Source organism: Salvelinus alpinus, chromosome 30 (assembly GCF_045679555.1).
Source record: "Salvelinus alpinus chromosome 30, SLU_Salpinus.1, whole genome shotgun sequence".
In the NCBI taxonomy this organism is placed as follows: domain Eukaryota; kingdom Metazoa; phylum Chordata; class Actinopteri; order Salmoniformes; family Salmonidae; genus Salvelinus; species Salvelinus alpinus.
The window spans coordinates 8,311,544-8,327,736 of NC_092115.1; the positions used below are offsets into that span (position 1 = coordinate 8,311,544).

A 16,193-nucleotide genomic window follows, 5' to 3' on the forward strand; every position below is an offset into this window, starting at 1 on the left:
GTGTCAACTTTTGACTGGTACTGTATATAGGGAAACTTAATATTGACACTGGTTCCATTTTGAGGTGTCATTAATCTCATGTTTCCATAATTCTTAAGTAGTTTTGTATTGTATTATAACCTCTGCTCTTCCCTTGTAGCTGCACTCGGACGTGGACAAGGGTGAAGGCCAGGTGAAGTACGTACTCAATGGAGAGGGAGCTACCTCCATCTTCACCATCGACGAGAACACGGGTGACATCCACGCCACCAAGCGTCTGGACCGCGAGGAGCAGGCTTACTACACGCTCCGGGCTCAGGCCAGGCACCGCCACACCAACCTGCCCGTGGAGCCAGAGTCTGAGTTCGTCATCAAGGTCCAGGATATTAACGACAATGAGCCCAAGTTCCTGGATGGACCCTACTCAGCCAGGGTCCCCGAGATGTCCCCAGTGGGTGAGTAACATTAAGTGAAATCATCAACCCAGCGTGCAGAACATGTCAATCAAATCATATCAACCACGTCATTTCAACCACATCATGTCAACCTGTTTTGCCTGCTGGAACTGCCTATAGCGTGGTGCAGAACATTGATAGGGGGTGACAAGCAATAGATATACACGGTAGTAGTATGGACACTGTAGTAGTATGAATACTGTTGTAGTATGAATATTGTAGTAGTATGGACACTGTAGTAGGATGAATACTGTTGTAGTTTGAAGACACTGTAGTAGTATCAAGACACTGTAGAAGTTTGAAGACACTGCAGTAGTATGGACACTGTAGTAGGATGAATACTGTTGTAGTTTGAAGACACTGCAGCAGTATGGACACTGTAGTAGGATGAAGACACTGTAGTAGTATGGACACTAGTAGCATGGTGTCACGACTTCTGCCGAAGTCGTTGCCTCTCCTTGTCCGGGCGGTGTTCGGCGGTCGACTTCACCGGTCTTCTAGCCATCATCGATCCATTTTTCATTTTCCATTGGTTTTGTCTTGTCTTCCCACACACCTGTTGTCAATCCCATTCATTACCTGTTGTGTATTTAACCCTCTGTTTCCCTTCATGTGTTTGTCAGAGATTGTTCGTTGTCAAGTGTTGTGTTGATTGTGTATAGGTGTGCGACGGGTCTTCGTACCCAGATTTGTTTTATATTTTTTCCGTGAGTGTTATGGAGCAGATTACTGGGACTTTAATTAAAGTACTCCATTCTACACTCTATTTGACTCTCCTGCGCCTGACTTCCTCTGCCACTTATACACGCCATTGTGACAGAATCTCTGACCATAAAAAATGAAGTCAGCAGGAGGAGGCACTTCGCTAATGGAGGTTGAGGAACGCGTCCTGGAACACGCGGCGGAGATTGACAGTCTGTGCGCTGCCATGGATCGCATTGTCCAGAGTATGGACCGCTGGGAGAGACAGGGAGCTTGTCCAGTACCTCCACCACCACCTGGAATTCCTTTGAACGTTTTTTATCCTCCGGAACCGAACAGGCTCCAGTTATCCCTACCCACGGGATACAATGGAGATACTGCCAGCTGCCAGGGTTTTCTCCTAAAACTGAACTTGTATCTGGCCACGGTCTCTCCAGTACCATCAGACCGTGAGAAAAGCTTCGCCCTCGTCTCATGCCTTACCGGGAAAGCCCTGGAGTGGGCCAACGCTGTGTGTGGAGAGGATAAGGTGTTGGACCATTTTGAGGAGCTCATCTGCCATTTCCGGAAGGTATTCGACCACCCATCCGAAGGCAGAGCAGCAGGTGAGCTCCTCTATCATCTGAGGCAGGGGAAGAGGAGTGCTCAGGAGTTCGCGTTGGAGTTTAGGACTTTGGCTGCCGGCGCTGGATGGAGCGACAGGGCCCTGATCGACCACTACCGTTGTAGTCTACGCGAGGACGTCCGTCGGGAGCTGGCCTGTAGAGACACCACCCTCAACTTCGACCAACTGGTGGATATGTCCATCAGGCTGGACAACATGCTGGCTACTCGGGGACGTCTAGATCGGGGTCTGGTTGTTCCATCCTCCCGCACTCTCTCTCCCGAACCTATGGAATTGGGAGGGATGGTGCGCAGGGAGACCGGAGGGGGTACCCGCTCGAGCACCATCTATGATCGCAGAGATCACACTGCTGATCGGTGCCGGGTTGGTTCCTCTGGGAATAGAGAAGGCAGGCAGGGCACTCTGGCATCACCCCAGGTGAGTAGGCACCATACTCATCCAGAGCCCTCTGCTGCACTTATGTTTGTCTCTGTCACCTTTCCGGATTTTTCCCTGCATTCCCAGTATAAGGCGCTAGTAGATTCAGGCGCGGCTGGGAATTTCATTAATAAAAATTTTGCTCATAGTTTAGGGATTCCTGTTGTTTCTGTGGATATGCCTTTCCCTATTCATGCCTTAGATAGTCGACCAATAGGGTCAGGGTTTATCAGGGAGGTCACCGCACCTTTGTCTATGATAACGCAGGAGGGTCACAAGGAGAAGATTAGTCTTTTCCTTATTGATTCCCCTGCGTATTCTGTGGTGTTAGGCCTACCCTGGTTAACTACTCATAACCCCACTGTTTCTTGGCCACAGAGGGCTCTCACGGGGTGGTCGCGAGAGTGCTCAGGTAGGTGTGTAGGGGTTTCCGTTGGTGCTACTACGGTGGAAAGTCCAGACCAGGTTTCCACCGTGCGCATTCCCTCAGAATATGCCGATTTGGCACTCGCCTTCTGTAAAAAGAAGGCGACTCAATTACCACCCCATCGACAGGGGGATTGTGCGATAGATCTCCTGGTAGACGCTGCATATCCCAGGAGTCATGTGTATCCTCTGTCGCAAGCGGAGACAGTGGCTATGGATAATTATATCTCTGAATCCCTGCGTCAGGGGTTCATTAAGCCATCCATTTCACCCGCCTCTTCGAGTTTCTTTTTTGTGAAGAAGAAGGATGGCGGTTTACGCCCGTGCATTGATTATCGAGACCTTAATAAAATCACGGTAAAATATAGTTACCCGCTACCTTTGATCAATACAGTAATGGAGTCAATGCGCGGGGCCCGCTTCTTCACAAAATTGGATCTCAGGAGTGCGTACAATCTGGTGCGTATTAGGAGGGGTGATGAGTGGAAGACGGCATTTAGCACCACCTCAGGTCATTATGAGTACCTGGTCATGCCATATGGGTTGATGAATGCTCCATCAGTCTTCCAATCGTTTGTAGATGAGATCTTCAGGGACCTGAACGGGCAGGGTGTAGTGGTGTATATCGATGATATTTTGATATACTCTGCTACACGCGCTGAGCATGTGTCCTTGGTGCGCAGGGTGCTTGGTCGCCTGTTGGAGCATGATTTATATGTCAAGGCTGAGAAATGCTTGTTCTTCCAACAATCCATCTCCTTCCTAGGGCATCAGATTTCCACTTCAGGAGTGGAAATGGAGAGCGACCGCATTACAGCCGTGCGTAATTGGCCGACTCCAACCACGGTAAAGGAGGTGCAGCGTTTTTTAGGGTTTGCCAATTACTACCGGAGATTTATCCGGGGTTTTGGTCAGGTTGCAGCTCCCATTACCTCACTGCTAAAGGGGGGACCGGTGCGCTTGCAGTGGTCGGCCGAGGCGAATAGGGCTTTTGGTAAACTGAAGGCTCTGTTTACCTCGGCGCCTGTGTTGGCTCATCCGGATCCCTCTTTGCCATTCATAGTAGAGGTGGACGCATCCGAAGCTGGGATAGGAGCAGTGCTCTCTCAGCGTTCGGGTGTGCCACCGAAGCTTCGCCCCTGTGCTTTCTTTTCGAAGAGGCTCAGCCCGGCGGAGCGTAACTATGATGTGGGGGACCGAGAGCTGTTAGCTGTCGTAAAAGCCTTGAAGGTGTGGAGGCATTGGCTTGAGGGGGCTAATCACCCTTTTCTCATCTGGACTGACCACCGCAATCTGGAGTACATCCGGCAGGCGAAGAGACTAAATCCTCGCCAGGCAAGGTGGGCCATGTTTTTCACTCGTTTTGTGTTTACGCTTACTTACAGACCAGGCTCCCAGAACGTCAAGGCAGACGCATTGTCTCGGCTGTATGACACAGAGGAGCGACCCATGGATCCCACTCCCATACTCCCAGAGTCGTGTTTGGTGGCGCCAGTAGTGTGGGAGCTGGACGCGGACATTGAGCGGGCGTCACGTGCAGAGCCCTCTCCTCCTGAGTGTCCAGCTGGTCGTCTGTACGTTCCGTCTGCTGTCCGCGACCGATTGATCTATTGGGCTCACACATCACCCTCCTCTGGTCATCCTGGGATAGGTCGGACGATGCGCTGTCTTGATGGGAGGTACTGGTGGCCCACTTTAGCTAAGGACGTGAGGATTTATGTTTCCTCCTGTTCGGTGTGCGCCCAGTGCAAGGCTCCTAGACACCTGCCTAGAGGTAAGCTTTTACCTTTACCCGTTCCTCAACGGCCGTGGTCGCACCTGTCAGTGGATTTTGTGACTGATCTTCCACCTTCACAGGGTTACACCACGATCCTGGTCGTTGTGGATCGGTTCTCTAAGTCCTGTCGTCTTCTCCCTTTGCCCGGTCTCCCTACGGCCTTACAAACTGCGGAGGCTCTGTTTACACATGTTTTCCGGCATTATGGGGTGCCTGAGGATATAGTGTCTGATCGGGGTCCCCAGTTCACGTCAAGGGTCTGGAAGGCGTTCATGGAACGTCTGGGGATCTCGGTTAGTCTTACCTCAGGTTTTCACCCCGAGAGTAATGGGCAGGTGGAGAGAGTTAACCAGGATGTGGGCAGGTTTCTGCGGTCCTATTGCCAGGACCGGCCAGGGGAGTGGGCGAAGTTCGTGCCCTGGGCAGAGATAGCCCAGAACTCGCTACGTCACTCCTCCACTAACCTTACCCCTTTTCAATGTGTATTAGGGTATCAGCCGGTTCTGGCTCCTTGGCATCAGAGTCAGACCGAAGCTCCTGCGGTGGACAATTGGTTTCGGCACGCTGAGGAAACTTGGGAGGCAGCCCACGTCCACCTTCAGCGTGCCATAAGGCGCCAGAAAATTGGCGCAGACCGTCGCCGCAGTGAGGCCCCGGTGTTCGCACCAGGGGACAGGGTCTGGCTCTCGACCCGAAACCTGCCCCTCCGCCTGCTCTGCCGGAAGCTGTGTCCGCGGTTTGTGGGGCCGTTTAAAGTCCTGAGGAGAGTGAACGAGGTATGTTATAGATTACAACTGCCCACTAATTACCGTATTAACCCCTCGTTCCATGTGTCTCTCCTCAGGCCGGTGGTGGCTGGCCCGCTCCAGGAGGCTGAGGTGCGTGAAGTTCCTCCGCCTCCTCTAGACATCGAGGGGGTCCCGGCGTACGCTATTCGATCCATTTTGGATTCGAGACGTCGGGCGAGGGGCCTTCAGTACCTCGTGGACTGGGAGGGGTACGGGCCGGAGGAGAGATGCTGGGTTCCGGTGGAGGACGTTTTAGATCCTTCCATGTTAAAAGAATTCCACCGCCTCCATCCGGATCGCCCTGCACCTCGCCCTCCGGGTCGTCCCCGAGGCCGGTGTCGACGCGCTGCTGGAGCCGCGCGTCAGGGGGGGGGTAATGTCACGACTTCTGCCGAAGTCGTTGCCTCTCCTTGTCCGGGCGGTGTTCGGCGGTCGACTTCACCGGTCTTCTAGCCATCATCGATCCATTTTTCATTTTCCATTGGTTTTGTCTTGTCTTCCCACACACCTGTTGTCAATCCCATTCATTACCTGTTGTGTATTTAACCCTCTGTTTCCCTTCATGTGTTTGTCAGAGATTGTTCGTTGTCAAGTGTTGTGTTGATTGTGTATAGGTGTGCGACGGGTCTTCGTACCCAGATTTGTTTTATATTTTTTCCGTGAGTGTTATGGAGCAGATTACTGGGACTTTAATTAAAGTACTCCATTCTACACTCTATTTGACTCTCCTGCGCCTGACTTCCTCTGCCACTTATACACGCCATTGTGACACATGGTCTCTATTGTAGTATTGCCACTGTATTAGTATGAAGACACTGTATTAGTTTGGGAACTGTAATAGTATGGACACTATAGTAGTATGGATACTGTAGTAATATGAAGACACTGTAGTAGTATCAAGACACTGTAGTAGTTTGAAGACACTGTAGTGGTATGAAGACCATGTAGTAGTATGGACACTGTAGTAGGATGAATACTGTTGTAGTTTGAAGACACTGTAGTGGTATGAAGACCATGTAGTAGTATGGACACTGTAGTAGTTTGAAGACACTGTAGTGGTATGAAGACCATGTAGTAGTATGGTCACTGTAGTAGTATGGACACTGTAGTAGTTTGAAGACACTGTAGTGGTATGAAGACACTGTAGTAGTATGAAGACACTGTAGTAGTATGAAGACACTGTAGTAGGATGGACACTGTAGTAGGATGAATACTGTTGTAGTTTGAAGACACTGTAGTAGTATCAAGACACTGTAGAAGTTTGAAGACACTGCAGTAGTATGGACACTGTAGTAGGATGAATACTGTTGTAGTTTGAAGACACTGCAGCAGTATGGACACTGTAGTAGGATGAAGACACTGTAGTAGTATGGACACTAGTAGTATGGTCTCTATAGTAGTATTGACACTGTAGTAGTATGAATACATTGTATTAGTATGAAGACACTTTATCAGTATGGACACTGTGGTAGTATGAAGACACTGTACTAATATGGACACTATAGTAGTAAGGAAACTGTAATAGTATGGACACTGTAGTAGTATGGACAATCTATTAGTATGAAGACACTGTAGTAGTATGAACACTGTAGTAGGATGAAGACAATGTAGTTGGATGAAGACAATGTAGTAGGATGATGACACTATAGTAGTATGGACACTGTAGTAGTATGGACACTGTAGTTGGATGAAGACACTGTGTTAGTATGGACACTGTAGTAGTATGAAGACACTGTACTAATATTGACACTATAGTAGTATGGACACTGTGATGGTATGGACACTGTAGTAGTATTGACACTGTAGTAGTATGAACACTGTAGTAGGATGAAGACAATGTAGTTGGATGAAGACAATGTAGTTGGATGAAGACAATGTAGTAGGATGACGACACTGTAGTAGTATGGACACTGTAGTAGTATGGACACAGTAGTTGGATGAAGACATTGTAGTAGTATGGACACTGTAGTAGTATCGATACTGTAGTAGTATGGACACTGTAGTAGGATGACGACACTGTAGTAGTATGGACACTGTAGTAGTATGGACACTGTAGTTGGATGAAGACATTGTAGTAGTATGGCCACTGTAGTAGTATGAAGACATTGTAGGAGTATGGACACTGTAGTAGTATCGATACTGTAGTAGTATGGACACTGTAGTAGGATGAAGACACTGTAGTAGTATCAATACACTGTTGTTGTATGAAGAAACCATAGTACTATGAAGACAGCATAGTAGTATGGACACTGTAGTAGGATGAAGACACTGTAGTAGTATAGACACTGTAGTAGGATGAAGACACAGTTGTGGTATTGACACTTGTAGTATGAAGACACTGTGTTATATCGAGACACTGTAGTAGTATGGACACTGTAGTAGTATGAAGACACTGTAGTAGTATGGGCACTGTAGTAGTATGGACACTGTAGTAGTATATAGGCACTGTAGTAGTATGGGCACTGTAGTAGTATGGACACTGTAGTAGTATGGACACTGTAGTAGTATGGACACTGTAGTAGTATATAGGCACTGTAGTAGTATGGGCACTGTAGTAGTATGGACACTGTAGTAGTATGGACACTGTAGTAGTATGGACACTGTAGTAGTATGGACACTGTAGTAGTATGGACACTGTAGTAGTATATAGGCACTGTAGTAGTATGGGCACTGTAGTAGTATGGACACTGTAGTAGTATGGACACTGTAGTAGTATGGACACTGTAGTAGTATATAGGCACTGTAGTAGTATGGGCACTGTAGTAGTATGGACACTGTAGTAGTATGGACATTGTAGTAGTATGGACACTGTAGTAGTATATAGGCACTGTAGTAGCATGGGCACTGTAGTAGTATGGACACTGTAGTAGTATGGACACTGTAGTAGTATGAAAGCTCTGTGGTAGTATGAAGGCACTGTAGTAGTATGGACACTGTAGTAGTATATAGGCACTGTAGTAGTATGAAGACACTGTAGTAGTATGGGCACTGTAGTAGTATGGACACTGTAGTAGTATGGACACTGTGGTAGGATGAAGACACTGTAGTAGTATGGACACTGTGGTAGGATGAAGACACTGTAGTAGTATGGACACTGTAGTAGTATGGACACTGTAGTAGTATGGACACTGTAGTAGTATATAGGCACTGTAGTAGTATGGGCACTGTAGTAGTATGGACACTGTAGTAGTATGGACACTGTAGTAGTATGGATACTGTAGTAGTATATAGGCACTGTAGTAGTATGGGCACTGTAGTAGTATGGACACTGTAGTAGTATGGACACTGTAGTAGTATGGACACTGTAGTAGTATGGACACTGTAGTAGTATATAGGCACTGTAGTAGTATGGGCACTGTAGTAGTATGGACACTGTAGTAGTATGAACACTGTACTAGTATGAAGACACTGTGTTAGTATGGGAACTGTAGTAGTATGGACACTGTAGTAGTATGGACACTGTAGTTATATGAAAGCTCTGTGGTAGTATGAAGGCACTGTAGTAGTATGGACACTGTAGTAGTATATAGGCACTGTAGTAGTATGAAGACACTGTAGTAGTATGGGCACTGTAGTAGTATGGACACTGTGGTAGGATGAAGACACTGTAGTAGTATGGACACTGTGGTAGGATGAAGACACTGTAGTAGTATGGACACTGGTAGAATGTTTATTTTGATTGGTGATCTTCTGCATTTATCAGAGTGGTAGCCTGATCTCAGATGTGTCCATGGAAACAGGATTATTAGGGAAATCGTTCTTGTAAAGCATGTAAACGTTTTTAATGTAACTATTTTATCAGTCTGACTATCTGCAATAATCACATTATTGTGTGCATGTAACCGCACTGTAGTATGGAGACTAGTATGGAGACTTTAGTATGGAGGATGTTTTGTTTGACATTCTCAGTAGTTTTGTTTTTCAATTCCCGGCTTATAATATCTGGAGCAAATGTTTTGGCCGTTAGGCCATCGTCCTGTAGGCACACCGCTTCGTGTTAAGATGGAAAGCCAGTGAGGAACTGGGCAAGCTGCAGTATAATTGGCTCTTTTCTCTCTTGTGATTTTCATTGACAATGGTCTCCTACCCAAATGGCACCATATTCCCTATAAAGTGCACTAATTCTGACCAAGGCCCATTAAATGTAGGGCTCTATTTAGAGACTAGGGTGCCATTAGTGTATCACACCGTTGTCAATGAAAATGTCATGAGAAAAGAGCCGCTTATATCGCACTTTGGACTGGTCCTCGCTGGCTCTTCATACATCTTATCTAAAATCCTTAACACCAGATGGGAGATTAATGGAATTTATTAAGAGACAATGATTTGTTTAATCTTTGTCATTAGAGGCCAGAGCTTGTTTGTGAGAAAGCCAACCTTTGTGACCAAAGACAAAATGGCTCTCAAGATCTCTCTTTAAGCCAATTGGACAAACAAGACGGAGAAAGAAACCTGAAATCTGTGTTTTATTTTGTACATGGGGAAGAGTTATAGGGGAAAGGAGGGGGGGGGGGGTGCATGAATCAATTGGAAGCTGGGGATAATTAGGTGGCCATGATGGTATGAGGGCCAGATTGGGAATTTAGTCAGGACACCGGGGTTAACACCCCTACTCTTACGAATAATGCCATGGGATCTTTTTGACCACAGAGAGTCAGATCTGTTCTCCCATCCAGCTACATCTGGTCTCCCATCCAGCAGCATCTGGTTTCCCATCCTTTTTCATATCGTTCCTACTTTCGCTCCTTTGTATGAAATTACAAAATGAGTGAGAATTCCTGTTCCTTTAAAAATAAAAAAAATAAAATATGCGGCTTGTGTAGCTGTGTTGTTCCTCAGTGCGACGTATGTAAACATAATAAATGCTCTGGAACCTTCTCCACGGTTCTGCGTCATGACACCAAATGGGAAGGTCCCCAAACATCTTTATGGACTTTTTTACAACCGAGAACATTTAACTATAATTTCTCTTTTGAGCCAATGAGTCATAAATACTGCTTAAATGAGGGAACTGGCGGGTTCTATTACCGTAAAAGTAATATATGTTTCCCCAAAATGTGAGAGCTTTAATGTTCTCTTTAAGTGCCACCAAAGTACCAGAGTGGTGACGTCTCTATAGCCCTTATGAAAGAAATATGTTCAAAATCACAATTGGCCGGCGAAGGTGAAACACATAAAATTTAAAATAAAAAAGTAGTGACAGAAAAAAAAAGACTAGAAACGTCCAAAAGTAGAGTTTTGTCTTCATAGACAGCAGTTGAATTGAACGTGGTGAAAGAGAAGCTGTGAAGCTATTGAACGACAACAAAAGGAAGAGGTGGTCTTTTCAATCACAAGTAGAAACAAACAAAAGGAGCGAAGTGATTTCACTCAATCCAAGGGTAAAGATACCCCCTTGCTCTACCAATACATGTGAAGAGTGAATATACCTGGCTGAAAGGACCCATTCGGACTGAAATGATTGTGCTGAAGAATTACAAGGCCAGTTGAATCACCCAAGTAGTGATTGGTTGACATTTTATATGCCGATATTGTATTTTGCAGAATACACAATTTTCTTGTGTGTGTGTGTGTGTGTGTGTGTGTGTGTGTGTGTGTGTGTGTGTGTGTGTGTGTGTGTGTGTGTGTGTGTGTGTGTGTGTGTGTGTGTGTGTGTGTGTGTGTGTGTGTGCGCGTGCGTATGGTGAAACATATGCTTGCAATCATAACTCACAGCTGTACGTCTGTGGTAGTTTTCATGTGTTTTTCACATGGCGGAAATGATCAACTCACAAAACAACTTTTATTAGCATTCCACTTGTTTTAATGAGGATCATGTCGAAAAATTTAATGGAGCAAAAGCAGGCTCTATCGCAAGTTTGATATTACCAAAGTGATGTGTAGGAACAGTTTGAATTCCATATAAAGGCAAGACAAGCTCTAGCCTACCCCAGGCAATTGCTACAACCCTTCTGTACTCTATGGAAGAATTTTCTTATAAATGGGGAATACGGTGGCCTTTGATGTAGACTTAGGGTTGCAATATTCTGGTAACTTTTCCCCCAAAATCCCCAGTTTTACAGAAATCCTGGTTGGAGGATTTCCTGCTCATTCTCTTTCGATTCCGGGAATCTTCCGTCTGGATTGCATTCATCAAAACTTGATGATGTGTTGATACTTTGAATCAGCTGTGTAGTGTTAGGGCAAAAACAAAAATGTACACCCCTTTGTGTCCCCGGGACCAAATCAAATCAAATGTATTTATAAAGCCCTTCTTACATCAGCTGATGTCTCAAAGTGCTGTACAGAAACCCAGTCTAAAACCACAAACAGCAAGCAATGCAGGTGTAGAAGCACGGGGATCAGGATTAAGAACCACAGGTGGATAAACATCAGTATCTAACCGGGTCCTCATGGGATCAAATCCTGGTCCACAGCTACTTCGACTCAAATATTTCCCCCCCGAATTTCTCTGTCCGGTCGGTTCAACTCGGACTCTCAAATAAATAAATAAAAAAGAGGAAAAGGCTTTTTGTAATTGTTTGTTTTTTTGTGACTGAATTATTTGTTATTGCAGGCACATCTGTGGTGACGGTGATGGCGACAGACGCGGACGACCCTACGTATGGAAACAGTGCCAGGGTGGTCTACAGTATCCTTGAGGGCCAGCCCTACTTCTCTGTGGAACCAAGAACAGGTCAGCAATACATCACATCACAGTGGTGTGTACTATCAAAAAGCAGGCTCTTTGCTCTCTGCTGTCGTTTATACAGTAATTATACACCAGTGATTAAACCTCAGCAGGGTTTTTTCTATTTTTTTTATTACAAAACTGTGAAATTTGAGAGATATTGGAGAATTCTGACATTATGTTACACAGCAAAGTCAAGTTTCCCTGAACAATTAGATTGAAAATGTATTTTAGAGCGTTTTTATGTTTTGTCAATCTTCAGTTTATAGATTAAAATGCACGACTGAGTGTTTCCTCACATTGCCGATGACGTTTGTCCCGTCTTGGCGGAAGACGTCGCGTTTTGAATCAACGCTCATTCATTTGAATTGTGTAGCTGGATCTGGTCCCTGGTGTCTGATGAGTTTTGATCAAGTTGTCCCTCAACACCACTTCAGCTGGCAACACAGCGTCTGATTGAGGCGGATGTAAACCTTAAATGCAATCAACGTGTTTTCATTACCGTGCTCTTTTCATCACGTATAATGTAGCCTCGTCATCAGTTAAGACAACAAGTCTGTTGATTAAGCGTTCTTGAGAACGTGTTGCTACAGTCTAGTAAGAGTCAGAAGGGAAGGGAAAAGGAGGGAGGCTTTTGATTTGAACTCGGTGATGTTGATTCAGAGGAATAACTAAATATATATTGAAAGACGGGAATGTGAAACGGATGACGCTTAAGTGAACAAAAAAAGTGAATTATGATGAATCCGTGTTAGGTTGTGTGTAGAAAACTCTCTTGGAGAGATTTTAGAAGAAGATTTCTCTGTATCTAGATGATCTGAAAATACAGTGTTGACAACGATATGTTTCTAGAGGAATATACTGTATTTCCATTTGGATTTATAGTATGCAACGTCATACCTGCTATCATCCCCTTATTATTTCACCTTATAATTGGATGTACGTCACTTCCAAAGGAGGAAATAATGCTTCAGAAATGAGTGTCAAACTTCCTTTTTGACACAGCCTCTCTCTGTCTTTCCATACGGTCACTTATCTGTTCAATACAATCTGTCAATCCCTTAAAAATATATATCAAAGGTTCCTACTTTCACTCCTCAACGGTGGTTATGATGGTTCTCCTGATGTTAGGGAGGGGCAGGTGTACAATAGTCTGTTTACAGATTAATAAAAGCCTCTCCTCTGCCATCAAAGACAGTGTTTACAACCTATTGTAACGCGTTGCCTCTCATTACATCAGATGCATGAACCAGAGTGCTGACCATAGGCGCCGGAGTCAAACTGTAATAATGTTCCTGAGTTATGGAGCATTCTCCAAGGATTATTCTAGAACACAGCAACATGGGCATTGTCATACCAGGGAGAAAGTATTCCCAGCGAGCATAACTGGTTGCAATGACGTCTTTTATGACGTTGTGGTTAGGTTGTGTACTGGCTGTTTAAGGATGTTTTATTAATGTAATTTCATCCACAATAAAAAAAATATGTTGTAATCCAATTATCTGACAAGATAAACACCTAAATATGACGTATTTTAGATGGTGTCTTAATTTCGCAAATCTCGCAAACTTAGCCCGCTGTGTTGGTGGTTGTGGAATTTGTCTATTATTTTTTTCCTATATGTATCATCTTATAATGAATCTGAGTAATTAATGAATCCGTTGATTCAAGCCGGGTGGAAAAATTGCCACATAGAAGACATAACAGAAATTGATTCATAAAACATACCAAGATATACCAAGTTATACTATAAATGAATGTCCTAAGTAAAGTGTTACTCGATCTTTCTTTGCAGGCGTGGTCAGGACGGCTCTGCCCAACATGGACCGCGAGGCTCGGGAACAGTATCTGCTCGTCATACAGGCCAAGGACATGGTGGGCCAGATGGGAGGACTCTCCGGGACCACCTCTGTCACGGTGACGCTCACTGACGTCAACGACAACCCACCACACTTCTCTCGCAGTAAGAGCCTCTTTACTTTATCATGGTCAGTTAGCCCTAAACCCAACACCGCGGAACCTTGTTGGTTACAACTTGATGTTATTGGGGTTTATTTGAATGCACATTAATACCCCCTAGATTTGATGTGGGCGCCCCGCGGAAAATCCAATTAACATAATAAATAAAAAAGCACCAAAATCCGTCAGTTTAAAATAGAGGTACCTGTTTTTTTGCACTGAGTCTCAATCCATCACATCCGCTGATATCGCCCTTCTGCATCTGCGGTGAAAGGTGGCAGAGCTAGAGCGCTGTTTGTCAGACCATTTGACAACCTGAAAATCTGTCTTCTCACGAAAAACGTCTGTAGCATCTGAACGGTTTGGCCTAAAAAACTATTATAACGTGTTTGCGTGGACACAGAGTGAAGGGAGCAGCCGGGCGATAAGCACGGCCACAGAGTGAAGGGAGCAGCCGGGCGATAAGCACCGCCACAGAGCGAAGGTGGAAAATGGTCTCCTCGATAACTTGTGTGTCTGGCCTGGTTTCTCTCCCTCCATCTTTTTCTCTTTCTGGATTTCCTTCTTTCTCCCCTTACCCCTCTCTCTCTATCTCTCTCTTTGTCTCGCTCTGTCTGTCTGTCTGTCTGTCTGTCTGTCTGTCTGTCTGTCTGTCTGTCTGTCTGTCTGTCTTTGTCGTCTGTCTTTGTCTCTCTCTCTCTCTGTCTGTCTCTATGTCCCTCTGTCTGTCTCTCTCTCTCTCGCCTGTAGAAAGTTATCAGTTCAGTGTGCCCGAGTCCCTGCCGTTGGCCACGACGGTAGCCAAGATAAAGGCGCTAGACTCAGATGTGGGACCCAATGCTGAGATGGAGTACAGGATCGTGGATGGGGACGGCCTGGGACTGTTCCGAATCACCCCCGACCCAGACACACAGGAGGGCCTCATCACTCTGCAAAAGGTACTATCAGACCTCAGGATAAGTCCCAGATGCAGACAATTTGAAGTAACAAAAGTTTATTACAAAAAACAGGGGGCAGGAAAACGACAGGTTAAAGGGCAGGCAGAGGTCAGTTATCCAGAGCAGAGTCCTAAAGGTACAGGATCGTGGATGGGGATCGTGGATGGCAGGCTCAGGGTCAGGGCAGGCAGAATGGTCAAAACCGGGAAAACCAGAAACCTAGGGACTAGAGAGAAAATACGAGAAAAACACTGGTAGGCTTGACGGATACAAGACAAACTGGCAACAGACAAACAGAGAACACGGGTATAAATACACAGGGTATAATGGGGCAGATGGGCGACACCTGAAGGTGGTGGAGACAAGCACAAAGACAGGTGAAACAGATCAGGGTGTGACAGGTACAATGCAGACCTCTCCTCTAAGAAACCATTGCTGGAGGTCTCCTATAGTATCGAACAGTCCTAATACGGACACCGTATAGGACTGATACAGTGTCTATATTAGCACAGTGGAAGTTGTGTCAGTCTCTTGGAGTTTGGAGTTGTTGATCAAACCAAGTGAGTTTGATACAAATTCCATGGCTATGTGAATGCCCAATAACTGACAGTGTATGGGACAGAGATCAAATCACATTTTATTGGTCACATGCGTTGAATACAACAGATGTGAAAGTGTGTGAGTGACTTCAATATGCATGTGTGTATGTATTTGTGTGCGTTTGTGTTGGAGTGTCAGTGTAGTATGTGTGAGTGTGTGGGTAGAGCCTAATGAGTGTCAATAGAGCCACTGCAATGGACTTAGTGCAAAATAATTCATATAAATAAGTAAATAATAAAGGGTAGCCAATTTGTAAATTGTTCGGGGAGCCATTTTCTTAACTGTTCAGCAGTCTTATGTCTTGGATTTAGAAGCTGTTCAGGTGCCTTTGGCCCGAGCCTTGCCGTGTTGTAGCAGAGAGAACAGTCTATGACTTGGGTGGCTGGAGTCTTTGACATTTTTTAGGACCTTCCTCTGATACCGTCTGGTATAGAGGTCCTAGATGGCAGGGAGTTCTGCTCCAGTGATGTACTGGGGCCATACGTACTAGCCTCTGTAGTAGATGCCAAGCAGTCAAATGTCAAGTAGTTGCCTTACCAAGCGGTGATCCAGCCAGTCAAGATGCTCTCGACGGTGCAGCTTTAGAAGTTTTTGAGGATCTGAGTGCCCATGCCAAATATTTCCAGCATCCTGAGGGGGAAGAGGTGTTGCCCTCTTCACGAATGTGTTAGTGTGTTTCGACCATAATAGGTCCTTAGTGATGTGGACACCGAGGAACTTGAAGCTCTTGACCCGCTCCACTACAGCCCCGTCGATGTGAATGGGGGTGTGCTTGGCCCTCAATTTCCTGTAGTCCATGATCAGCTCCTTTGACTTGCTGACGTTGAGGGAGAGGTTGTTGTCCTGGCACCAAACTG

At 45.6% G+C, this 16,193-nt stretch overlaps 1 protein-coding gene across 2 annotated transcripts in view; it reads left to right on the top strand.

Annotated features, from left to right (window-relative positions):
* LOC139559782 (cadherin-7-like) overlaps positions 1-16,193 on the top strand; it is a 162,140-nt gene that overhangs the window by 72,939 nt on the left and 73,008 nt on the right. For both annotated transcript variants that reach the window (XM_071376134.1, XM_071376135.1), the window contains exons 3-6: positions 140-434; positions 11,726-11,845; positions 13,635-13,802; positions 14,549-14,736. In XM_071376134.1, the coding sequence (XP_071232235.1) occupies positions 140-434; positions 11,726-11,845; positions 13,635-13,802; positions 14,549-14,736 (771 nt within the window). The remainder of the gene's footprint in view (positions 1-139; positions 435-11,725; positions 11,846-13,634; positions 13,803-14,548; positions 14,737-16,193) is intronic.